General features: G+C 42.1%; 1 protein-coding gene across 1 annotated transcript; it reads right to left on the bottom strand.

Annotated features, from left to right (window-relative positions):
• Positions 1–480: 480 nt before the first annotated feature.
• On the bottom strand, positions 481–8,819 carry FRI (FRIGIDA-like protein). The gene is made up of 3 exons (XM_022302688.2): positions 7,748–8,819; positions 1,971–2,146; positions 481–1,615 (listed from the first exon to the last, which is right to left on the bottom strand). Exons 1-3 carry the CDS (start codon positions 8,688–8,690, stop codon positions 794–796), a joined length of 1,941 nt encoding a protein of 646 aa, XP_022158380.1. The 5' UTR covers positions 8,691–8,819; the 3' UTR covers positions 481–793.
• Between the last annotated feature and the right edge of the window lie 16,901 nt (positions 8,820–25,720).

Below are 25,720 nucleotides of genomic sequence, written 5' to 3'. Positions count from 1 at the left end.
CTTAACGGTAGCCATTCCTAAGGATTTCCCTAAAAAATTTGGTCTTCAAACTTTGAAAGTTTGAGTCCATTAATTACAGCTTTGAAAGTATCAAAATTTATTAAACACTTTTCAAAGTTTGAGCCCATTAATTACAACTTTGAAAGTATCAAAATTTATTAAACACTTTTTAAAGTTTAGAAATCGGGTAGATATAACTCTGAAAGTTTAGTAACCAAACTTATAATTTAAGCTCTTTTAAATATAAAGGCTAGAAAAACAGTAAGCAACGAGATATATAATTTAACCTTAAGAAAATGAGTATCATGGCTATATAAAAACGTAAAATACATGATAATAATTTAACATTTCGTGACTACAGTCGAGATGGATTGGTATGAGATTCTCCAAAACTTGACCGTATACATTAGGTCAGCTTTTATCATTTATTTTGATGTTTGGTAATGGTGGGTGACGTCATTATCCTAACTCAGATAAGTATGAAAACGAAACAACTACGGTCACACATTCATATACATATACATACATTCAGATTCAAAATGAAAGCAAAAAATGACACTTCCATTAGGATTTGAACAGGAACAAATAAATAACATTGCGATAACTATAATGTGAAGTTCACATGCATAGTTGGGTAAACAACTAATCTATCAGCCTAATAAATCTAAGACTAACATAAACATTCTTTGGCTGCTCACACAAGAAAATGGGTTCCAACAATCCTATCCCAAAGTTGAAGTTGAAGTTGAAGCAGCTGCTGTTGTTATATTCTGAAATGAAGTGATATTAGAGGTCACTTGTAGAAGTAGGGAGGATGCTGAAGACGAGGCAAAGCGCCGGTTTGAGTACTGTTGCTCTTGGCTGCATCATTTTCGAACACAGCTGCATCAGCAAAATGATACAGATCAAAATGATTGCTTGTTTTGCGTCCCACAAACCCTTCTATGGCTGAATAAGACTCCACGGGTGGCGTACGCGTAGGCGTAAGCGTAGGCATAGCTTGTTGAACAAAGCTTTGCCCTCCCGATATATCTTTGAAAGCCAATTCATGGGTTGACCCCATTTTGTAAATGGAAGCCCCGTTGTTGTCCCTTCCCCTTCCCATTCCCATTCCCCTAGGGAATGAACCAGCTTTGGAGATAATACTACTGATTTCAGCGGGCAAAACCGCGTTTTCAACTAAACCAGGTGCACGCAAAGATGAGGCAATTTGGTAATTACTTAAATGAGCAGCACGTCCACCATCCAATAGTTTTTGTGGCATTGTACTACTACTACTAAAAGCGGTATTGTCCTCCAAATATGCAGCTGCATTTTGTTCCAACAAGCCATTGACTGGAAAAGACATAGTAGGAAATCCTCCTTGACTCACTGCCATCCGTGATCGCTTTATTTCCTGACTCTGATACTTCTGCGTGCAAACTTCATCTGTTTTTCTCTTCATACTAACCTTATCTTCCATTCTTTTCTCAAGTTCTGCAATATCCTTCTCCAAGTTTTTTATCATTTCGTGAATTTTCCATCCAGGAAGAAACTTCACAGGATCCAACTTGTGATCTTTCAAACATTTGAGAACACATTTCAGAGAAGCCAATTTCTCTTCATTAACTCGTCTCTGTCAAAAACCATGCAACAAGAATGTAAGTGATTTCCATAAGAAAGAGAGGAAACGGCTAAATTGCCTAGGAGCAGAAAAAACCTCAGGAAAAAGAACTAAATTCACTAAGCAAATGCTCGAAAACACAGTACGCTAATTGTCAAAAATAAAAACTGCCTATCTCTACCATTCTTCCCAATGTATCTTCAGATAGTTAGACACTAAAGCAAACTAACAAATGGGCTTGACAATGAAAGCCCAAACATAACCACACAGTGACAGAATTTCTGAAGATTAAATTAATTCCCATCTAAAACCAACAATTTCATATCGGAATATCATGACTAACTGTAGAAGGTTGAGGTAAACATACCAGTTGCATGGTTGAACCCCGTACTTCGTTTATTTTTCTTTTCCACGTTTCGTCACACTCTTGGAGAAATGACAAAAGAATTTCCTGAGGTGAAAATGAATCCTCCAAACCAAAAGCATAAACAATATCAACAGCTTCAACATTCATACTCTTCTTCGTCATCCCCTTTATAATATCTGTTATATAATGGTCAAGCAGCCAAGTGAGAATGGGAATATCAATTAACATAAACTAGCAGACGCAATTAAACATATGCCAATCAGACTCCAAGGTTGAACATGCTACTTCCAGCTAAGGAAATTGAAATCATCCATGTATTACTAATTATGAATTTATCAACATATAAAATACCTAAAAGTCAAATTTGTGATTGTGGGGAAAAAGCAATTTAAAGTTAACAGGTAATTATTTTATTATTTTTTTTATAGGAAATAATTTACTGATGAGATGAAATTACAAAATATAAAACAAGAGAAAGTCAATCCCCAACCTAATGGAGGTTTCAACACCTCCAATTGGACAAAATAAAAGCCATGCTAAACTCTGAAGTTGAGGATGGTTTTACACCAATTGAGGACGAAAAGAGATAATGAATGATTCAAAGACACTATCAAAAAAAAATTTCCTTTACGTTGAATACTTAGTTGTTTCTTTTGTTCCTAGTGGACCATAAGAATGTCCTGATGAATTGGCTCCAAAGGATTTTCTTCTCTCCTTCAATGACAAAAAGATTGCATGCCATTTGGGTTCTTTGGTAAGGCAGTGAACCAGCTGAAGGTGGATAGCATCAAGTCCCAAAAGACAACAGTGAATGGGCATGTAATAAATAGATGACTTTGTGCCTCTGTTTCTTCCTTGCATAGAGAGTACCAATTTGAGGAGATGGCTATCCATAGTGTCCTTTTGTGTGAAGTTTGCCATGGGTATTCAAGCAGGATTAGGTAAGCTCCCAAAGAAAAAATTTGACCTTTTTGGGAATTTTCCTTCCATATATTTCTGTAGAGGTTGATGCTATAGGTTTAGACCCGTAGCCATGAGATCTTGTGTGAGAGTTTGTGGAGAAACACCCACCACTGTCCAGTTTCCAAACCACAAATCTTTTCTGTGAATGAAGCGTAAAGTTGATGGCTTATGGGTTAGCACTGTCCACTCTTGTATCTCTGTGTCTTGCAGATTTCTTCTAAGCCCCAATACCCAAAATTCCCCATCATTTGAGCATGTCTCTTGAATGGTGGCCTCTTTTTTGCTAGAAAGAGAAAATAGAAGAGGGTAGGAGATTCTGGAGTTTCATTATCGATCCATAGATCTTTCAAAAAATATATGCTAGAACCATTGCCATCAACACGAGTGACTCAACTATAAATGAGCTTTTTTAGAGCGAAGATGTATTTCCATGGTTTTCTTGAGTCTTGATGCATACAGGGTTTTGAGTCAAGAATTTTGGCCAATATGGGCGGCACTCCATAATGCACCTTTCCCCATACAATCTCCATGTCCACCTAGCTAAAAGGGCTTGCTTTTTCTTCTCTAGGCTAACAATTCCGAGGCCACCTTCTTAAAGGGAGAGCCTTACCTTTTCTCGCTTAAGATGGAAACCACCTTTGTCATTGTTATCTTTCATAAGGAACCTCCTGCAAACCTTTTCCATAGATAGAGCAACTTTCTTTAATAACTATAAAAGAGACAGATAATACAACGGGAGATTACTGAGGGTAATTATTTAGTGTGGGTTGGATAAGGGGCAAACTACCTCCATTAGATATATAGGAACAAGAGAATCTTTGATAGTCAAAGTTCCTTATGGAAAGAAGCTTCATGTGGCTTCTTGGTGTAATCTTTCCAACACTTTCCAAAACTATTTAATGTGGCATATAATTTCTGTAACAAGGTGCAAGTATTGTTTTTTATGGGGGCTACCTTGCTATGTAAATAGGAAGATTGGTAGCTTGTGTTCTTAAATTGTTATGGGTATAGCCTTTTATTTTGAGCATCTGCCTTGTTAAGCTTCTTTTAGGAGTTTGGTATCTTGTAACTTTTCAAATATCAATGAAAAATTTGTGTTTCTTGTGAAAGAAAAGAAAAAGAATTGGCTGCCAAGTTGAAGAACGTTTTTTAGAGTCTTTGATAAAACCATCCTCAACAAATTTATGCTTTCTCGAAGAATTCACCAGCCCTGCCACCCCTTTTGCATTAAATACTAATGAAAGCATTTAAAGTGTCAGTTCCCAATGATTTAAATGTGTATCCTTCGAACTCCCAACTGTATAAGTCAATATGCCAGCCTTCTCATTTAAGTTTGGCCTAGGAAGCTTCAACTGAACTGTGGTCTATTAGTCAATCATCTAATTCACCAACTTCAGTGGAAAATAAACTACACATACCTAATCGACCACATTATATTCACAACTGTCACTTGGTGCAAGCTTAGCAAATTGTTTTGCAATTATTCATATTTATATAAATTATATATGTGCACACTGATGGCGCTTTCCTTGTCCCCCCTTTTAACTTTTGATGAGGCCTTCCTCCCCGTTTTCTGTAAATTTTATTACATTAATGAAATATTGTCTCTTTCAAAAAAGTAAATAAATAAATTTTCCAGCTTCTAGTTTTTCCACAAAATTTTTTTTCCTTTTGCAATCCCTGATAACTCAACAGCCTTTTCACCTTCTTTAGAGGTGCCGTAGAAATCCCAGTCTAAGTTTCTACCTGGTAAAATTGCATTATAGACGCCTTCATCTGCTCCACCTTTTTCAAGAAAAGCATCAAACCCTTCAGCTACTCTCATTCCCCTTACTACTCGTTCAATAAAAGCTACAACCCCCTCAACTACTCTGGAAACAACCCCTTGGCCTTCGTTTTTATTTTTCCGAGAGGCCAAAGAATTTCTAATCTTCTTTTAACAAGTTCTTCATCAGCACTAAAAGTAATTGGAGACATTTTTTATAGGCCATAGTAAAGAAAGCATATTCGAGAAAGAGAGAAAGAGAGTGGGGGCATAAGGAAATAGAATGAGTGTAGTGGGTCCTAGTTCTTTAAATAGCTGTATGGGTATTTTGAAAATATGGTAAATACACCCACGGTAGAAGGTAAGATATCTTTTTATCATTTTGTCTAAGGACTATTTGAGAGAGGTATGGGAGCTCTGTAATCTTCCCTTGGCCCCTTGCAATACCTTCTTAATATCAATAATACAGGAGAGTTCTATCATTTTGGTACTAGCACATGTTCCTAGGAAACGTATACTAGAAAATAAATGGAAAACATAATTGAACAAAGGTTGTCTGGAGCTTTGAGCATAGTGGAGGAGAATCAGAATTAGATAAAGAAAGAGATGACACTACATAAGGAAGATATGAGGTTGTTGCACGTAAGCTACATTTTCGTGAACAAGAGAAGATGAAAGAGGATAAAAGGAAAAGCACCAGCGGAAAAGGCAACAGAGACCATTGGGGAAGCCAGCAATGGGGTCTCTAGTGACAGCTCCAACCTATTGACAAATGCTTTCACTCTGGTTTTCAATTTGTGATTGCAAAAATTTGAGGTGCCAATATTCGATGGGACAAACCTAAACGGATGGCTTCATAGAGTTGCTCAGTACTTCACAATCAATCATCATACTGATAAGGAAAAGTTAAAGGCAATGATTCTGTGTTTGGATAATGAGGCTTCCCCTGCCATCAGTGGGAACAGGAAGAAAAGCCGAGACCAATTGAAACGTACCTAATGTGGGAAGATTTTTCGAGTTTATTGTTGAGATGGTTTCGCCCGACTCAAGATGGATCCTTGACAGATTATCAAAGTATGCTCATTTTATCCCCCTCAAACACCTCTTCAGTGTGGTTTTGGTGGCCCAAATTTTCCTCAACAAGGTTGTTTGATTGCACGGGGTTCCATCTAGCATGGTCTCAAATTGAGACAAATCTTCATGAGTTTATTTTGGGAGGAACTTTTTCATTGTTAGGGAACGTCCCTTTGTTTTAGCATCGTCTACAACCCCAACCAAAAGAGGTTGTGAATCATAGTCTAGAGACTTATTTATGTTGATTTGCGATGGAATCCCCCTCTAGGTGGATGAAGTGGCTCTCTTGGGCTAAGTTTTGTTATAACACATCATTCCACTCGGCCACAAAATTGTGGCCTCCTTTTGAGGTGGTTTATGGGCATTCTCCCCCATTGTTTTGGCTTACTCAACAGGTACATAGCTAGTTTATTCCATCGACCAATAGCTAAGAGATTGTGATCTCATGTTACAAACTTTAAAGGCTCACCTCCAAGCAGCCCAAGAACACATGACTGCCCAAACTAATGGCTAATGCTAAACAGCAAGAGTAACTCTGGAAATTGGGGAATGGATTTACTTGAAATTAAAACCTTATCGGCAAGGGTTTAGGGATATCATGCTAAAACTAAGTTGGCTCCTCATTCTGTTGGGCCCTTTGGTATCACTAAAAAATTGGGCTGGTCGCTTATTAGTTCACCCTACCGATTTTCTGTTCATCCACCCGATCTTCCATGTATCACAGTTGTGCAAGGCTATTAGCCATACTTTACCGGTTTTTCCTTTGCCCATAAATTTGTCAGTTGACGGGGTTTTCACCGTCCAATTGGCAGAAATTATGGGAGTCTTCACAGCAGCTGAACCAATACCGCACCAAAGGTCTGATCCGTTGGGAAGGGGCCACATAGGACGAAGCCACGTGGGAGCTTACAAACGCATCTCACTACAATCTCTAGAGTTTCAACTTTCACCCTGAGGACGATGTGTAACTTTGGGGGCGGGGAAATGATAGGCTCTAGTAAAGAAAGTGCATTCAATAAATTGAGGAAGAGAGAGTGGGGGGCATAAGGAATTAGAATGAGTGTAGTGGGCCCTAGTTCGTTAAGGGGTTGAATGGGTATTTTGTAAATAGCATAACTACACCCACGGTAGAAGGTAAGGGTATCTTTTTGTCATTTTGTCTAAAGACAGTTTGGGAGAGGTATGGGAGCTCTCTAATCCTCGCCCCTAATGCATTTTGAATATCAAAGAGTTCTATCACTTTTCTCGTCTCTAGATTCTTTCTCAAGTAGACCTTTGGAGAACATATCAAATTCGTTGCCATTTATGCTTTCTTCAACCACATCTCATGTTCCAAATATACTTGCCATCAGTTTGGCTCTTCATCGTAAACAAAACAGAATTTCATTAAAAAAAATATATGCACATCACTAAGGTGGCTGCACACAAGGAATCTTGCCCATCTACGTTAGCAGGGACCCAACCTTATTTTACACGAGGGAAAAAAAAACAAAAAACTAGCATCCGTTCAGATGAATGAAAATACAAATGATAACAAATTTTACAAAGTTTGAAGCTATAAAATGAACTGAAATGCAGATAAAACTATCAGAATTCCATACAAATATCATGAATATCTATACAATTTCCATGAAAATTACCCCTGTTCCAACCCAAGCAAACATAAATAGAAATAGCTCTAACACCATTCTTCCAAATAAGTTTTGCCCTTCTCCTCAATCCTAGCAATTATCTGCTGAAGGTTTTGTAAAAAACCTCGGAGGAGCCCAAGAGATGGCAAGAAAAACTCATGTAGGACATTTTATGTAAGGAGAAAGGAACTAGTCTGATACTAACAAATGTATCAAACATAATGAAAAAATAAACATATATAAGAGAACCACAAAGTCAAACAATTTAACAATGGAAGGTAAACGTGGTGAAATTAATCCATTTAGAGACGTGTATTCTTTAGAGAAGTGTTGGAACTACATACCAGGAATACATGTAAAAAGAGCACGAGAACGGCGAAGGGCGTTGGATATTCCCTTCGAATTACTCGAGCGCAAGAGATCCCTTAAATCATCGTTTGTAAACACAGTAGGAATTCCAAAAGACGCAAGAAAAAGAAGCAAACCCCTGGCATCTATGTCACTAGCCTGACAGGAGCCGGTTTCACTAACAAGCCTTTTTCTCCAGGCAATGGCAGCAAGGTCAGCTTCAACCTTCAAGGAGGGCTCAATTTGGGTGTTCTCAGCAGCACCCGAGAGCAGAAATAGTTCTAAGATGAGGATGGAGGCTTGCCTAGCAGGAATCATAGGAGAATCCTTGGTGTAGGCTTTGCTGCCCTGGAGATAGAAGCGGCCAATGCAATCGAACACGAGTTTTGCTGGGTTGGGGGCGCATTTCAGAGCCACAGGAACTTCATGTCGGAGTTTAGCGAGGTCGGAGAGATTAGAAACTATGTACTTGCGCAGGCCACGGCTGCACATGGTCTGGCAGAGATGCTCAAGCTCGGAGGATTCTGATTGCTTCTCTGTGGATTCTTTTGCACAAGTTTCAGGGTCGTTGCTTCTAGGGCTAGGGGAAGAAACGGGATGTGGATGTGGAAGTGGGTGTCCTCCATTTTCTGCGTTTACGACGGCAGCAGAAGAATTGGCAATTTTTGTATCTGTGACAGAGAGCGTTTGATGGTGAGAGTTGGACGAGGAGACAATGGCGTTGTGAATGGAGAGTAGATGGTCCTGCAATTCATGGAAGCGGCACTGGAATGTACGAATTGCGCTCGAAAGGCTGCCAAGTTCATCAACATACGATACTTTCGGAAATTGAAATTGAAATTGCGGTTTCTGAGGCTCTGATTCTGATCCCACTTCTGCCGGAAACTGGAAACTGTTTCTGTCGCCACCTTCAGCGGCAGCCATCGGGACATTCGCCATGAGTGAAACGGCCCTTTCCTTCTCAAGAGGTTGAACTTCAAAGTAAATTACAGTCGGAAAGTTTTGAAACTGGCAATTTAATATGACTTTTAGAAAAGAGGAGGAAGACAGAGATAGGGATTATGGAAGGAGAAAGATGAGAAGAAAAAAGAAATTAGGGTTTTTTAATAAATTTTTAATTTTTTTTGTCTTTGAAATAAAATTTGTTTAATTGATTTTAAATATATTTGTGAAAATTGCCACGTAATAGTAAAAAAGTTTATATAATTAATTACTTAGGATAAATTACTAAATTATCTTTGAACTTTGCCATTTAAAAGTTTAATATTATCGAACATGACAATTAATGTGAAGCTTATGTTTGATTGAGTCTAAAAAAGAAAAGAAATGTAGAATGAGCTATGAATATACTCAAGTTTACCCTAATCCCCTTATGAAAATAATAGCTTCTCCCACATTTCCTCGACTTAATTTATACGAACTTCCACTTTAATTTTCAGGTCGTTGTAGATTATACCACGTCAAATTTTTATTCAAAATATTAATAAATATTTGTTTAACTGTATTTTTTGAACATTTATGGAATGTCAAATGTAGTATTGAAACTTTTGAAGAGATAGGAGTATTTTTTAAAGAAAGGGCAAAGTTTTGGGATTTCCTTCTTTTTATATAATTTAGCCTAGTTTTTAAATTTTCCTATACTTTAGTTCTATTTTAGTTCGTGTGTTCTTTCAAATATTTAAATCCTACGATGAATTTATTGTTAACTTTTTCTTTTAAAATGTTGGACTAATTTTAAAATTTATTGAAAGTATAAAGACTAAATTTAAACATTTGGAAGTATAGGAACTAAAATTGGGATAATTCTTAAAGTACGCGGACCAAAATTGTATTTTTACCTTAAATTTTTAATGATATTTAACATTGACATTCATGTCTTGTCCATTATAGGCACCCAGTGAGGCAAATTAATTACCAGCACACAACATCATGCATCAGTGTAGTGCTTGAACACGTACACTCTCTAAAACTTAAGTTAGAACTTAGTCCAAACTGGTGTCGAGTCGAGCTTATTTAGATTGCTTAGAAATTGCATACCTTTATGAGAGAAGAACTCTGTCTTTTATAAGAGAGTTTTAGGAAGCATTGCCCTTCGTAAAATATCTGTTTTTTCCACATTGGATTTTCTTTCATGTGTTATCGGGAGGAATTTGATTGATTTTTGGGCACTGGTACCCCAAGTCATTCTCGAAGTGGACCTGACAGTCGTCTGTCATTCCATCCCTGCATGGGCAGAGAAAAGTGACAATCTTGAGGGTACTATACTCGTTTGAACTCCACATGTGAGGCGAAACTCAAACATCTCGAGCAAATAGTCCAACTTAATAACCTTTTTCCACTATAGGGCTCCATACCTAATGGTTGGTGAATTTTTCACTAGTAATTAACTAGTGGATGTTGCATTGTTAACTAATTTAGTAACCCTAGTACAAGTGTACACTATATCATGTAGCAAGTGATAAAAAAGATTGTATCTACCAGGATTGAGTAACTAATATATATGCTCTAATTTTACTTAAGAAGTGGGTAACCAAACATATATATTTTTGTGCAAAAGTTACTAACATAAAACGCATAAAAAATAGTAATCTAAAATCGTACTAAAACGAGTTGTAATAAAGAGAACAATAGGGGTTATGTCCTTTTACTATACTACTACTGATTGATGCTCTAGTGTTGATGCAAAAATCTACCAAGGCACGGAAGACGACTTGGGAGGTCAGGCGGCTGCACTTGGAGCGATTCCTGGGGTACTTGCAAGGAGGTAAACTAGAGAAGAACTCGGAGGAACCCCACCGAGCGACCTCTAGTTTATGCTTCGGATTGGTCCTTCCCTTGCTCTTAGCAAATGAGCCCTTGGCGTTTGGTTCGATTTCTAAGTATTTGGTGCCGACCTATTAGGTCGGCTTCATTGCGGTTCCCAAAACAAGTCGGCCACAAACAGTTGGACCCCCAACATTGGCCCCCTTTTAGGTCGGGTGACGGGTCACTCACCTGAAAGACGTTGCAGGGGTGTTGGCCGAGTTGTTCCTACCCTTGCTCTGGATTGATTGCAGGTGATGTGGGCCAATCAGCCGCCTCGACAGGGGCATTTAATAGTCGCCTGGGGGTCTCACGTCGGGCGCGGTATTAAAGGTGCTCTTGAGCACTTAACCGCCGTCCCAACGCGCGATCTGGACCATTGGAGGGGCGGACACGTGTAGGGTGGAGATCACGTTTTGCCGTGTATATATAAAACATGAGGGTCTCCTTCCCACTTTACGCTTTCAAGACCCATTTTTGCTCTCACACCAAGGTTAGTAGCTCGTCCTTTGTCGGGTAAGGATAGCAGTAGTTCTAAGTCGGGGCCTAGGAGCTCGAAGTAGAGTTTCGGGTCACCTTTGGTGGGCTCCCCTCCTTTAGCGTCTTTAAGCGGCAGGTTGGCCTCTAACAGGTCGTTCTCTACTGAGTTTTCGAATAGTAGGTATTCTTCCCACGCGAGTGGGGATGACGTGCCTCCCTACTTAGCGATTCAGCCTTATATCCCTCCCCTACGGTCCTTGAGAAATCTGAGGGTAGTCCCATTGACCTGGCCAACGGTTGCTTGGCCTTCTTTAGGGATAGGTACGACATCCCTAAGTCCATAGGGATGAGGTTTCCTAGGAGAGGTGAGACAGTAGACAATCCTCCTAAAGGGCACGTCGCCTTTTATGAGAAGATGTTTGAGTTCGGGGTTAGGTTTCCCCTTCACCCCTTTGCACAGGAGTCCTTAGCCGAAGTTAACATCGCGCCTACACAACTCGCGCCCAATGGTTGGGGCATCCTACTAGGCTGTTGGATGCTCTGGTGGAGGCTCGAGGTAGATGTTGCGAGCGCAGATTACCTCACCCTGAGCCAGTTGTCCTTTTATACTGTAAAGAACCTCCCGAAGAAGCCAGGGCGGTTCTACCTAACAGCTCGGCAGGGTGTTGGGAAATTATTCAAGGGACCGTGTTCCATCAAACACTAGATGAAGGACTAGTTCTATTTATATGGCGACTAGTTAGCCAAGGGTGGTGAGGGCGAGTTGAGCTGACGGGTTCCTCGCCACTTCAAGAACTTAGGTAACGCCACTCTTCCTTGGTCGCCAATGGTCTTCAGATCTTCCCTGCTTCCTAACGCTTTTTCATCTTGCTTCCAGTTTTTCCCAAGCTTGTCCCCTGACCTAACGAGCTCACCTGCGAGTATTTGGTAAGAATCCCAAGATCTGCCGAGCAGCTCGACATTACCTAGTCTTGTTTGCAGATGATAACTTGTATGACTATGGTCTGCATATCATTGAGGGAACTGCCTCAGAGGAGTTCGTACCAGAGGAAGTTACATTAGATCCTCGAACACCGAGCCCCTCTAGATCACTGTCGCCTCTTCTCTCTCCCATCAACTCTAAAGGTATGTCGTCCTCACTCTTTCCCTTGCTTCTCCATCGTTAGTGCTAATAAGGGATTATTTAGCAGACATGTTGCCTGCATTCCTCCTAGGTATTAAGAGGAGAGTTGCCAAGCTCGGCAGCAGCTCCACGCCCATCGAAGTTCCTGACAAGGAGGTTTAGATGGGGTCGGTCCTTGCTACTCCACGCTCTGACCCAATTGGGGTGGCTCCTGTCCAGAAGATCCTCATGTCGCCACCTACTGAGAAAAGGAAGAAGAAGAAGAAGACTCACAATGGGTTTAGTCCAAGCCGACAGGTGACCAAGGAGATGCAGAAGGTTTGCCCTTCGGTGACAATTGAATTTGGTGGGCTGGCCATCGTCAAGAAGATCGGGGAGGTGCAGGACTTCGACCTGTACTTCAGGACTTACCCTATCTCAGGGAGTGTCAATGCTCTTACGCGTAGGATTAGATGCGTAAGCTCGAACCGAGCTCTTGGGCATCCCAGCTCGCCTCCTGGGACTACTGTGGAGACCCTCCAGCTGACCGTTGATCATGCTGCCGAGGTATTCTTCTGAGCCCTTCCCTTTTATATTTTTGTATTCTTATTATGTTTTTGCTGAAAGGACGTTAATCCCGCAGTGGAAACGAAGATTTTTGTTCTTGAATTTTAAGGAACAAAAAACCACAAGTTTAAAGAAAAATATAGGGAAAAGAATTTTCTTTTACCTTTGAAGAACCGTTCTTCAAGGAATCACCAACGAATCCATTCACTACCACCGATCTTCCCGACTACTTTCTGGGTACGAGAGTGTTCTTGTGGGAGCAACGAACTTGGAAAAAGAAAAAGTTAGAGAGAAAGCATGAGAGGAGAAAAATGCAGCACCAAATTTCTCTTTGTTTTTTTTTTTCGTTTTGTGCAGAACATTTCTGCAAACAACAGTCATCACAAACCACCCATTCCCCTGCAATTAGTTAGGGGAGTGATAAATACTAATATTAATTAATATTAATTATATTAATATTAATAATTAATAATATATATAATTAATTAATTAATTAATCTTATAACAATTAATTAATTAATTATAGCCAAACCGAGCATAGCTCAGCGGTAATTGACATATACCTCCAAACAAGAGATTGTGAGTTCGAATTCCCTCCCCACCATGTTGTACTAAAAAAAAATTAATTAGATATTAATTAAATAAATAATTAACATTTAATTATTTAATCCCAAAATAGAATCATATTCTAAAGCAATTCTCTCATATAACATATAGTTGTAATGTATATCTTATGCACATTATTTTTAACCTATAATTTTAATATGAATCCTATTCATATTGATTTTTATTTGAATCTCATTCAAATAATTAATCGGTCAAACTCATTAACCGAGTTAATCAGCATTCGTTAACTACAGGTCACTCCACTAAAGACTCGCAGCTGCACTCTTCTCACTGTAAGATGTTTTTGTGTCCATGGATATACGACCATTAACAACAAGTCAATCCTTCACGAGCGTTCGTAACCACAGATGGGTCAAATTACCGTTTTACCCCTGTATTACATCTTACTCCTTAAATACCACTGCTCCTCTAATGAACAACTCGGTTATGGTCCGACCAATAACCGGAAGTCCCTCTCGGGCCAGTGAGAGGGTGAGGCCTCTTGTTCTAGTCCTGGAGTCACCATTTAAGAGAACACTCATCTGCTCCCCTAAAGTCGGGGAAGAGTGAATTTCATCTTGTAAAGTTATGTTCTCAGCTCCCCACTCGATCTAGTTCCCCAAAATGGTAGGAATGTTGAGTCGGCGACTTGGGCCACTCTCACCCATACAGATCAAAGAACGAGCCCTCATGGGCAGGAGTCCATAACTCACTCAGGATTGAGAATGAGTTGCTTAGTTATCCTATGCAATAGCAATCTATTAGTCAACGGCATTACATTTAAAGATCGACTATTTCGTGGTCCAATCTTATGGAAACTCATTGTATAGGATACCCCCACTCGCATGTCTCCACATGAACAACCTCGATCGGGTCGTTTGTAACATTTACAAAGTGGGCCGTATCCATGGTTTTGCCAGGATAAGGTACCGAGCCTTATCCATATACTATAGACCTTTTAGGTTATTCCCGGGACATTATCCACTTGTATATCGAGGGTATATCAAATATATACCTAGTATATATACTATCTCGGTTACATGACAATAACCTTGGATGTTTAGTTTATTGGATTTGGACAATGCATTGCTATGAATTCAACAACAAATTGACTGAATAAAAGTTTATTGAATATCAATTTGTTTTTACATGTATACAAACTACGAGTTTAGGGCAACACACCCAACATTTGCTTTCTCACATGTGCGTGTGTTTTGCTAGGCGCACATCCTTACGTGCAAATTGGTGGCCTTTGTGGCTGTCGAGCTCCTGGGGCGCGAGGAGTGGGCAGAGAAGGAGACAGCTAGCCGTGCCACTACTGCAGAGAAGGCCAACCTTGCTAAGGCCGAGCTCCAAGACGCCAGAGCCAAGCTCTTCGACGTGACCAAAAAGGTGGTCACTCTGGAAACTAGCAATGGGGAGTTGGAGGAAGAAGTGGGTTCCATCCGAGCCCAGCTGAAGAGTGCGACTTCTAAGGTCAGGGCCCTTAAATTAGAATTTGAGGGCCTTCAAGCTGAAGTGGAAGTACTACGGCGAATTGATGCCACGATGGTCGCGAACCTGAAGAGCGAGGCCTTTTTAGATGCCAAATTCCAGCAGTTGCCAAGATACGTGGACTACAGCAAGAGCTTGACGGATGACGGCTTCAAATTCACCCTTACCTTATTGGAAAAGAAGCACGGAGGAATGAACCTTGTCGCCTTGAAGTGCGCTTACGTCAAATCCTGGGCAATCTCTCCCGATGGCATTGTGGCTTCTGAAGAAGTCATCCAGATTGGGGTGAAGAAGCTAGACGAGCCGTCCTTATCGCCGTTGTGGATGACGATCCTCTGGCCAAGGTTGCCCAATCCGACCTCCTCGACAAATGACCTCTCCTTCTTCCGCTTTCTATCTTTGTTGCAATTTTGTATTTCTTCCTATGTACTAAGGTGTGAGGCCTTCTCCTCGGTAATTTGAATAAAACTTCGGTGCCTTTGTTTCCACCTCGTGTTCAGTTTGTTTTTGTTTTCTTTTTCCTCTTTCTTTTTTCTTTCTTTTTTTGATGTGGTTCATGCTTTTAGTAGCTCACACTTTCAGAATTGTATATTTTAGGCCCCCATTTAAATGTAGCTCGGTTAATTAGGAATACAAGAGTTACATTTAAATTTCTTATCGAGTACATGGTGCTCTCAAACAACTCGCTCAGCAACACTTAGTTATAGTAAATACGTAGGTGTTGTGTGTTCTATGGGTGGGGAAGTTGTTTCCATTCTAGGCCAGTCAAGGTGTAGGCCCCATGTTGTTTCTTGCACTTTACTTAAAATGGGCCTTCCAAGGTGGGTTTTAGGGCCCACCCTTCTGGAGAATTTTGTGTAGGACGAGGTCACCCGGTCGAAACGTGACTTTACCCTCGCATCATAATGTCGCTTCATTCGCCTCTAATACACAGCAAGCTCGAGCTGCGAGGTCTCCCTCCTCTCTTCAAGGAGGTCAAGGTTCAATTAGAGCTCCTCGTCGTTCGTCAGTGCGTCAAGGGCTTCGGTCTGAGCTGTTGGTAGGCTGATCTCGACTAGCACCATAGCTTCCGAGCCAAAAGCTATGGTGAATGACGTTTCTCCAGTGGAGTTCCACGTGGTCGTTCTATAGGACCATAACACCTTGGGCAGCTCCTTGGCCCAGCAGCCTTTGTAGTCCTTTAGCCTTAGCTTTAGGCCGCGTTTAATGATCTTGTTGATGGCCTCCACTTGGCCGTTAGCTTGAGGGTGGGTTGAAGACGAATTAAAGTGTTTTATCCCGAGCCGCCGCAGAATTGTTGAACTTGGAGTTGTTGAACTATTTCCCATTGTCTGATATGACGGCGTGGCGTATGCCAAACTTGTAGATGAGGTTTGCCCACACGAAGTTTGTGATTTTTGCCTCAGTTATCGTGGCTAGCGGCTCGGCCTCCGCCCACTTAGTAAAGTAATCCACAACTACCACATCGAATTTTGTTTGGCCTTTTCCAGGTGGGAGGGGTCCAATGAGGTTGATCCCCCACTGAGCAAATGGCAATGGGCTAGAGATCAGCTGGCTTATTTATCGCCGTGGTGAAGCTTTGGCACCAGTCACATCTATGAGCGAACTCCTAGGCATCTCGCCCCATGGTGGGCCAGTAGTAGCCCTGTCTAACCAGTTTTGCGATCAGGGATCGACCTCCTGATGATTGCTGCATACCCCCTCGTGGATTTCTCTTAAAAACATAGACGGCACTAGCATATTTAAAAAATCTTGTTTTTTTGAACATGAAGAGATAAAGAAGCCATTGCAATTGCCGGAAATACTAGGCCCACTAAAGGCACAAAAATAGAGGGTAAGTTGGTGAGAGTTGTCATAGAATGGATACCTCGACTTAATATTTGTACCTGTTATTTATTGTTATATTAATTGTTATATTAATATTTTTACCTGTTATTTATTGATTGTTATAAAAGGTATCTTATAATTATACTAATTCATATATAATTATACTAAGTAATATCTACGTGAGTATATATAGAAAAGGAATGAGGAATGTCGAATTAAATAAATGGACTTACTCATCTTTCGACATGAAATATATGTATCATAATACACTTTTGTATTATTTTATTTATTATATCTTGTCTTATAATTTTTTTTAATAAAATTTAATAAAGATTTTGTTACAAATTCCAAAAAAGTTCGTTATAATCCGATCCAACAACAGGGATTCTTAGTAAAACTAGAGATCCTCTAGAGATGTAGAAAGATGCAAGACTCTATGCCGATATTTGCTACCGGTTTTCTCTTCTTTCTTTTTTTTTACTCTCGTAAAAGAAGATTTGCAACTCTTTAATGCCAAAACAAAAAGTCGAAGAACCACCGGACCTATTATTGACCCTGTGACCAGGGTAGAGCTAGTTGGAGAGACATTACCTAGCCTCTGTCCGCATCAGTGGTTGGCCCACCACCGGAAGCAGAGGAAGCTAACCGAGTTGACTAAGAATCAGTCGTTTACCTCGACTTTGAACCAAAAAAGATGCCTGTCTACCCCTATGAGGAAAGCCAGGAGCAGTAAGTTCACCCCCAACAAAGCTATACTCCTTCGGAGCCTGTTTGAGTTACCATTGTTGATCCATCCGCTTTTGAGCTAGCTGCAGTACAGTTGGTATACAAGTCATCTCTTGGATATTCGATCGAGCCCTAATTGCAGTGTCCACCTGAATGAAGTCAGCAACTCCTGTGCCATATTCGAACCCACCAATAAGCAGTGGGAGAGGCACCACCACCGCTTAATCCACGAAGCAGATAGGAATGAAGTAGAAGATCAAAATCCAGTCGTTTATCCAAAGAACAATTTGAGGACTTATTCTTATTCACCGAGCGAAAGCATTGGAGTTTGCCAAAAGATTTTGGAGCGACGAAGTGACAGGGATTTCTCTCCAGTGTCTGCTAAGATGCTCCGGTCTTTGGTTGACGCTATTATGTGGAAAAAACCCCGATTTTCTCAAAGATTAGAGATGGAACTGGTACTATGTCTCTGTCTTTGACCTCTCGATTGAGCAGTCATTTTTCGTATCTGTGGTGCGCCCTATCGCCCTAAATCTAAGCGATGGAAGCGCCACTATCTTTGTATGCTTTCGCCGTCTGGCGTATTCCCGTTACCATTGAAACTGTGGTTAGCATTTCCAGATTTGGGAGTGTTAACGTCGGGTGTCGTACGGGCCTTCATTCTTTATAGGGCTAAGTAGCGCCTTCGCTTTGTTTGTAATGAAAAGGTCTTCGGACATTTTATCCTAGGGGGAGGACTTTCTTGATCGCCTCATTCTTCCCTTCCATCCAGGGGTTAGTGGCTAAAGTCTCTCCGATGGTACGATGAGGTTAGCGTAAATTACGATGTGTCGCTCGAGGTCTCTCGAGCCCCCTGTTGTACCAATGTCTATATTCCGTTCTAGGAATAAGGTAATGATCTGACGGTATGGAGTTTCGTTTTGTTGTTACGACAGGCTGAGAGCAGTGCCCGCTCCCTTGTGTTTGAGGGATTTGGTGCGACGAAGTAGGTGCGGGTGAGGCATTCGACTTCGAGTGGCTTTGATACCGGACAGAAGAAAGAGACAGAATAATAACATTGAAATAGCTTACCTTACTTTATGGGGGCTTGGAGGTTTGTTTTTCCGATTCTTATTCCTCAGTTTAAGCTAGCGATGGGGAAAGGCTAGGTAGCTGGCTTTCTTGGGATTGCTCGCTGGCTGACTATGACGATTGCCCTCAGCCAAAGGAGGGATGAAAGCAGCCTGCTGTAAGCCGGAAGTGACTCGGGAGGAGAAGGAGGAGCGTCGGGATTCTAGTTGCCCCTCATCCCATGACGAAGTGCGGAGATCATTTCTTTGTCGGACGAAATCGATTCGACCGGTTGCTCGGCTGCTTTTCCTTTCTCCTTATCCTTGGGGTCCGCTGGAGCTTCTTTCGCCTTCGTCTTCGGTTCGGTATTGCAAAGAAAAGCAAAGTTAAGGCAAGAAAAAAAGAATGAAATACGAATGGATTGCATTCGAAAATCAGTATACCAGTAACAATTCTAAAGAAAGCCTGAACTGGCCTCCCGAAAGTTGTCTCAAGAGAGTCCTTTACGGCCCTCTCATACATAGCCATCTCTTCCTCGACTTTTTTTTTAGAATGGCGGTATTCGTGCTGTGCTTCCGAAGGGAAGAGACTCGCGATGTAGCTATCGGCAACTTCTTCAGGTAGATCGTCGCCGGGATCATCTCCAATCTGGGCCTCGCCTCTCTTTCCTCCCTCAAGAGGTTTTTATTCCCGGCCTTTGTTTGGCCGGCCTTCACAAACCACCTTCTGCCCGACCGCTTCCGAGAGCCCCAGCACAGAGCATCACCTCTCCCTTTTCACGCACCATTGCATGGCCCTCTTTGGTCGCGAAAAACAACCCCAATTGCCGATTGCTTCGATCCGCGAAGAAGAGGCTAAAAGAATTATTTCAACACTTGCATAGCTTGCATAGACATATATGCACTCGAATATTCGAAGCTTTCGCATAGCTGAGGAGATCAGCAACACTGTGTCTCGACTCTATAGCTTCTTCAATAAACGCTGGTTCTTCGATCAAGTTTTGAATGACTTTCTAGTCAGATCGTTCCTGCGTTTCGGATATGAAGTCTACCCCACCTGACCGATATATGAGGCCCGCGGACTCACGTTTTACCCTTTAGAGTTATGGTTGGGCTGCGGGATACTTGGGGGGTCGGAGGATTTACCGGTCACGGGCAACCGTAGAACCAACGAGCATCCCGCAGGCGAGGAACCAAACAAGCGAATAGAAAAGTGAAAAGAAAGAAAGCACCCAACAGAAAATTTCTTTTTTTAAGTATACTGATCTTGAGCCTACCCGAGCGAAAGCGGAGTCTCCAGAGATCAATCAACCGGGCGCCTCCAAAGCTGTATCCAAGTTGTAATAAAAGAAAGAAGAAAGAATAAGAATCCAACTAGAGAACTGAAGCTTCCCAAGACCACTTACGGTAAGGTGCGCTGGGCACGAATCCAGTAGCCAGTTTCCCTAGCAGGCAGGTCACACGTACTATAACAATCATTTGAAAAAATAAAATAAACAAACAACAGACTAACTATACTAGCAAACCAAGAAAGCACAAACCTTACTAGATAGGGGCAAGTTGAAGAAGGGTTTGGGTTCCGAGGAGCTACCAGAGCAGGGGGTTTTAACTGCCCTGATAGCCGGGAAGAGCCTTAGACTTCCGCCGGAGTTCCCGCAGGGACAGGCCAAACCAACCCAGGAACTTCACCAGCAAACTCCACACGTCGACCCAGGAGGTGAGGTCTCCCAACGCTGCCGATTGGATGCCCTGAGTCATTTGGTTTTGACGCGTGTCTGTTAGTGAATCACAGCTCGACTTGCATGTGTTAAGCTAAATCGCTTTCAAGCTTTGAATCAGTGATTTGGGGAGATACGGACCCCCCTCGACCGGCTTGCCAAACAGTCGAGCCGCTCGTCATTTTCGATAGGGCGGGCGCTCCCTACCCCTGGAAGTACGCTATGATGATCCAGAGAAACGTGTGGTTTCTGAACCCATTGAGATGACCCAAGAATTTCGCTATTTCGATTTTGCTAGTCCTTGGGAACAGCGTAGCGACGGATAATTAAGAATCAGAATAGGTCCAGTCCAGGGGACAAATCAATAGGAAATGCTATTTGCTTTGTAAGAATAAAAAGAAGAAACTTGTATGAAATGCAAGAGTTTCGCGGGAATTGTCTTGATCGTCGGATATCATTGAGAAATAGGAAGAAGTGTTATCGAACGATTTCCTTAAATTCTTCCCAGTATGGAATGAGTAAAAAATCCTGCAACAAGTCTCGATCTATACAAAACGCACTGGGTTTTTGTCTTTCTTTCGGTTTCATTGATAGCAGAAGAGCCTTACCTTTATATACAAAGGGCTCCCGCGCTTGACTAATAGTTTCGAAAGTCAAGGGGCCTTCAAAATGTAGTAACTAATAGGCTGCTACTCTAGGCTCGCTTCGCTTCTTCAAGCTCCGCCCCTTATTGAAAACAAAAGCGCTAACGCGCCAACTATTATTTAGTAAAGCAAGCAACCTTTCGCTCCCGGCGCTCACCTTTTTTGTCTGGGTGGAGGCGGCAGGGCTCGCTTAACCGGATACACGGAATTGGGATCTCTCTCGCATGCAAATATTTCGATCGGGAAAGCCTCGCTTATTGAAAGGGCGGATTATTTTCTTTTTAGAACCCTTTTTTTTTGCTCATAAGTAAGGAAACCGTTGGTAGGAGCGGCGGGATGATGATGAGTATATAAAAATAAGAAAAACCAAAAAGAAAAAAAGAAGAAGGAGGAAATAACTATTTTGAAAACAGGGCAGGGATCGATTCTTTACAATGACCACCGTAGACCAATTGAAAGGGATGTAGCGCAGCTTGGTAGCTCCTTTTGTTTTGGGTACAAAATGTCACGGGTTCCAATCCTGTCATTCCTACCTATTACTTCTCCTCAGGGCAGTAACGAGGGATCCATTGAGATCGATTCAAATTGGACATACAAAATCTTTCATTGTTCAAGCTCTTTCACATGGGTACAAAAAGAGCGAATGCACTTGCGGTTAAGACAGGTCATGCATCTCCTACCTAATGCAATTGACCGACCCGGCATCTCTTTCGTTCAATAATGCCTTCGCTTCCAGACGCTATTTACCAATAAGAATAGGAAAAAGACACTACCTTTTTGAATTGGAAGAAGCTCAACCTTGAAAAAGAAAGGTGGTAGGCCGACGTTGAACGCTTCAACTTGGCCACTGAAGAAGGCGAAGACTGGGCAAAGACTAGGCCCACTTACTGCTTACTGCCATGCCATGGTTTAAGCTTTAGGCTCCATAGACGGAACTTTTTTTTAGGTATTAGGGAGGGGAGGACACTACTCAGCACCTAAGGTGGGGTTCAATGCCTAACAAAAACGGCCAAAAGAAAAAAAAGAGATGTGGAAAGAAAGAACGCATGCATGGAGATTTCGTCTGTCGGAGGTTCGAGAATCTATGAAAGGACATCTAAGGCTAAGTAAGGAAGAATGAAAGGAAGTCCATTACTGAGAAAAGTGGTGATCTCGTCTTGCTTGCTGGGAGAGAGGAAGCTTCCGGACCACCTTTTCCAGCCAGATAGCGAGCGATCACTCAGCAATGAACACTAACAGAAAGCGGCCGGGAATGAGTACCTATCCCTTACGGGAATCGAACCCGTGTCTTCGACATGAAAAGACGATGTCCTAACCACTTGACGAAAGGGACCAAAAAGCCATTCTTCATATACCTCAGCTCCGAGAATAGAAGTGGTTCGTTTTGTTTCTATACGCAATTCGACGATTTCGTTTGTGTTTATGTTGGCGATTTCAGATGTGAATTCGGCGGGTCGCCCCCCCTTCCTACGGGTTCCCCCACCGACCCAGTGACACACCAACCACGCCCCTTCCCTTTCTCCGATCATAAAGCCCTCATATGATTCTCCTTCCTCGACTTCGGTTCTGTCTCCTGGTTTTCAATAACCCAGAAACTTGCTTAGTCAGGTCTTCCTTTTATGTGAATTCGTAGAGTAGGCAGAGACCCAACTATACGATCGGAGTTTAAACACGTAAACCATGGGTCCCCCGAATATCCATCATCAGCCAACCCCCTTTCCTGGCTTTTGTTCTACTAGCAGTAAGCTCTGCTCCCTCCAGTTCGATTAATTCCGGATTTTTATACCTGACGACCATCCAAGGTTTCATGAGTGCTCCTATTCTGTTAGTTATGACTTTTCGTTTGACATTTTTGCTGAGCATTCGGGGCATAAGGGCCTGCGGAGATTATTAACATGCTTTTCCAGCCCATATCTTCCCACCTACGGCACATGAGCTTTCGAGAGCCCGGTCCGGATCTAAACGATTTTTTATGTATGTCTGATGTCTTTCAGCTCAGCGGGATCCAGAGAAAGACAGACCTACCTACCAGTTCTAAGTGGCAAGATCAATGAAAGAAAATAGGCTCAAGAGAAGAACCTGTTTTCTTCTTCTTTTATATCCCATCGTATACATCGTAATAGAACCCTTTTTTCAAATCTGAAAGTACCCTCTCGGTAGGCCTACACGTTTTAGGTTATCCGGAAGGAATGGAATGACTAATGTGATGTGAAACCTCCACAAAGAAAAAACTCCTTGGACTTCCTTATCCGTATGGCCGGCCAATCCGTGACAACCCCACAACAAAGAGTGAAATGCCAAGCCCTTTCTCTATTAAAGCAAAAAGTATGCGCTCAAAATACCTCCTAAACCCCAACCCACCTTGTTTGTGTACTGGAACAGCTACCACTTCCTTAGAACAGCACTAACTTACCGCTCTCTACTATAAGAAAATCCAATAGCTCCATAATCAAAAAACTGCTATGAATTACACACACGCAAGTAGTGGCTCGGCTAGAGGAAGAAGCCGGGCCGGAGCCTATGCACTACCGAAGAATAGACCTGATAGAATCAATCGATTGCATAAGATATGCCAAAACCACTTACTGGTCTTTCCAAACGGAACAGGGCTCGTGAACTATTACCGAAGATTCATGGTAAGTTACTCGAAGAGGGCTGCTCAACTCAAAAATCTCCTAAACTAAAGAAGGACGTACGGACCGATCATGGCATTTCACTGATCGGAAAAGTGTCAAAGAGCTTTTGAGGACAACAAGCAGGCAGTGATTGATGACTCCGTATTGCAGTTGCCAGATTACACTAAGCCATTTGAAGTACACACGGATGCGTCAGACTATGCCATAGGCGGTGTGCTAGTACAATAAGGTAACCCAGTAGCATATGAGAGCCGAAAGCTCAATGAGACCGAAAGGCGTGGTCCAAGAGAAGGAGATGACAGCAATAGTGCACTACTTGAGAACGTGGAGGCGGGTCGCGATTTCTGGTCAAGACGGGACGGATAATGTGGCGACGAGTGACTTCCTGACCCAGAAGAAACTCACGCCAAAACGGGGACGATGGCAAGCAAGACAAACTTGCCAAGTTTGATTGATATGGTGCGTCAGTCTGCCGCTTTGACGGACCAACCAGGTCGCGGATGCCTTAAGCTTAAGTAGGAAGACAGAGCTGGCGGCATTTAAGTGTGAGGCAGTGGCAGCCACCAGCAGGGTCACGAGTACCATACCGCATCGTATTCGAGATGGGCTTGAAAAAGGACCCGCGAGAAGCCTTTTGCACCAAGCTAAGGAATGAAAAACTCGGCTTGGATCAAGGATGGGCTCTTGGTCACAAAAGGGAATCCACTTTTTTATTCTTTCAAAACCTTTCTTTTTTCGGTATGCCGCTCCGCGAGCAAGGAGTGCCACGCACGAGCGGAGCGAAAACAAAGCCAAAGCAGGGGGAATTCTTCGTTAAGGGAAATCCTTTGATTGTGTATTGAATATAGATGCATGTCTTTCTTGTTCCACTAGCTAGGACCAAATTCTCACATGTCTCTTTCGTTATTACAACCTTCTTTTTTGATGTCAAAGACCAGAAGCTATGCGCAAATTCTCATTGGATCTCGGTTGTTCTTAACAGCGATGGCTATTCATTTAAGTCTTCGGGTAGCACCACTAGATCTTCAACAAGGTGGAAATTCTCGTATTCTGTATGTACATGTTCCTGCGGCTCGGATGAGTATTCTTGTTTATATCGCTACGGCTATAAACACTTTCTTGTTCCTATTAACAAAACATCCCCTTTTTGCTTGAATCTATTCCACCGCAAACAACCGAATATACTACTGCTGGATCTTCCGCAGCTTCTGTTGTTATTGTTCTCACCTGTCACTACGCCACCTCAGCAGCTGGGACTGGAACTGCTTCCGCATCTGGCACTCCCCAACCTTTTCTATCGAGATTTAGAAGTAGGGCGAGTGTCTAAAGCCCGGGTTATCTCTCTGAATCAGCTTATTCACTGGACTGTTAAGCCATCGAGTCCTCTAGGGTTGATCGACCCGTTTCAAGAAGATTCATCCAAGACTAACGATCTCGTTAATTCTAAGGAGGAGCCCATTCCATAAGGAAGATGAGAGGAAGGCATACATAATAGTTGGCTGGTTATTTGTCTTTCCCATTCCTGCTGCTACTGAAGGTGCCCGGAATTCATGGATTCTCTGGTAGAGGGGAGTCGAGGTGGAATTCTTTGGTGGGCTGGCTTAAAAGAAGCCCTCAATTGCAATTGCAGTAGGAGTAGCTACTTGTTTCATGGCTTTAATTTGAGCTTCAGATCCTGAATCTCCATAAATGGGTATGACTGGTTAAGGTGACCTGCTTTCTTTGTGCGGCAACCGCAAGTTAAGGTACTCTGGATTTGTTATAGCACCACCATTTCACAATATACATTGTCCGGGAAAGCTAGTCTTGGGATTGCTGTTTTATCCTACTGAAGCGAACATTATGAAAGTTGAGGCTTTACTCTAACAGGTCTGTTAAAGTCTCCTTGCTACGGCCTTTATTAATATCCCTAGCTCGGAGGGTTACTCGAATCTTTCGTTTTTGTACTCTATTCGTTCCTTGAAGGTCCAATTAATTAATAGTAAAGTAATGTTCGGACGGTTAGTGTCTGTTCTGCATGACTCTGGAACGTTATAGCTAAGGAGCGGATTTCAGGGTCCCTTGACTTGCCAAACGGTTTCCAGTATGCCTATACAGTCAATCTTTACACACATGATAGTGGCAGCCAGGTTATCGACGATTCTACAATAGGCGGCCGCTACCCGACTTAGCGAATCACTTCCAGGCTGGCATTAAATCGAGATCGCGCCCCCGAATTTGGCCTTTTTGTTTAAGTAAGGGCAGCTCGCCTTTTTGAATAGAAGGAAGTGGGATAGCGGAGGTGATTTCGGTAAACCGATGCATGAGCTGAGGCTCCC

The sequence above is a fragment of the Momordica charantia genome, assembly GCF_013281855.1.
Source record: "Momordica charantia cultivar OHB3-1 chromosome 1 unlocalized genomic scaffold, Mcharantia_2.0 BLBB01000001.1, whole genome shotgun sequence".
In the NCBI taxonomy this organism is placed as follows: domain Eukaryota; kingdom Viridiplantae; phylum Streptophyta; class Magnoliopsida; order Cucurbitales; family Cucurbitaceae; genus Momordica; species Momordica charantia.
The sequence above is the reverse complement of the archived record's forward strand: the minus strand, read 5'-3'. Positions and strand labels throughout refer to the sequence as shown.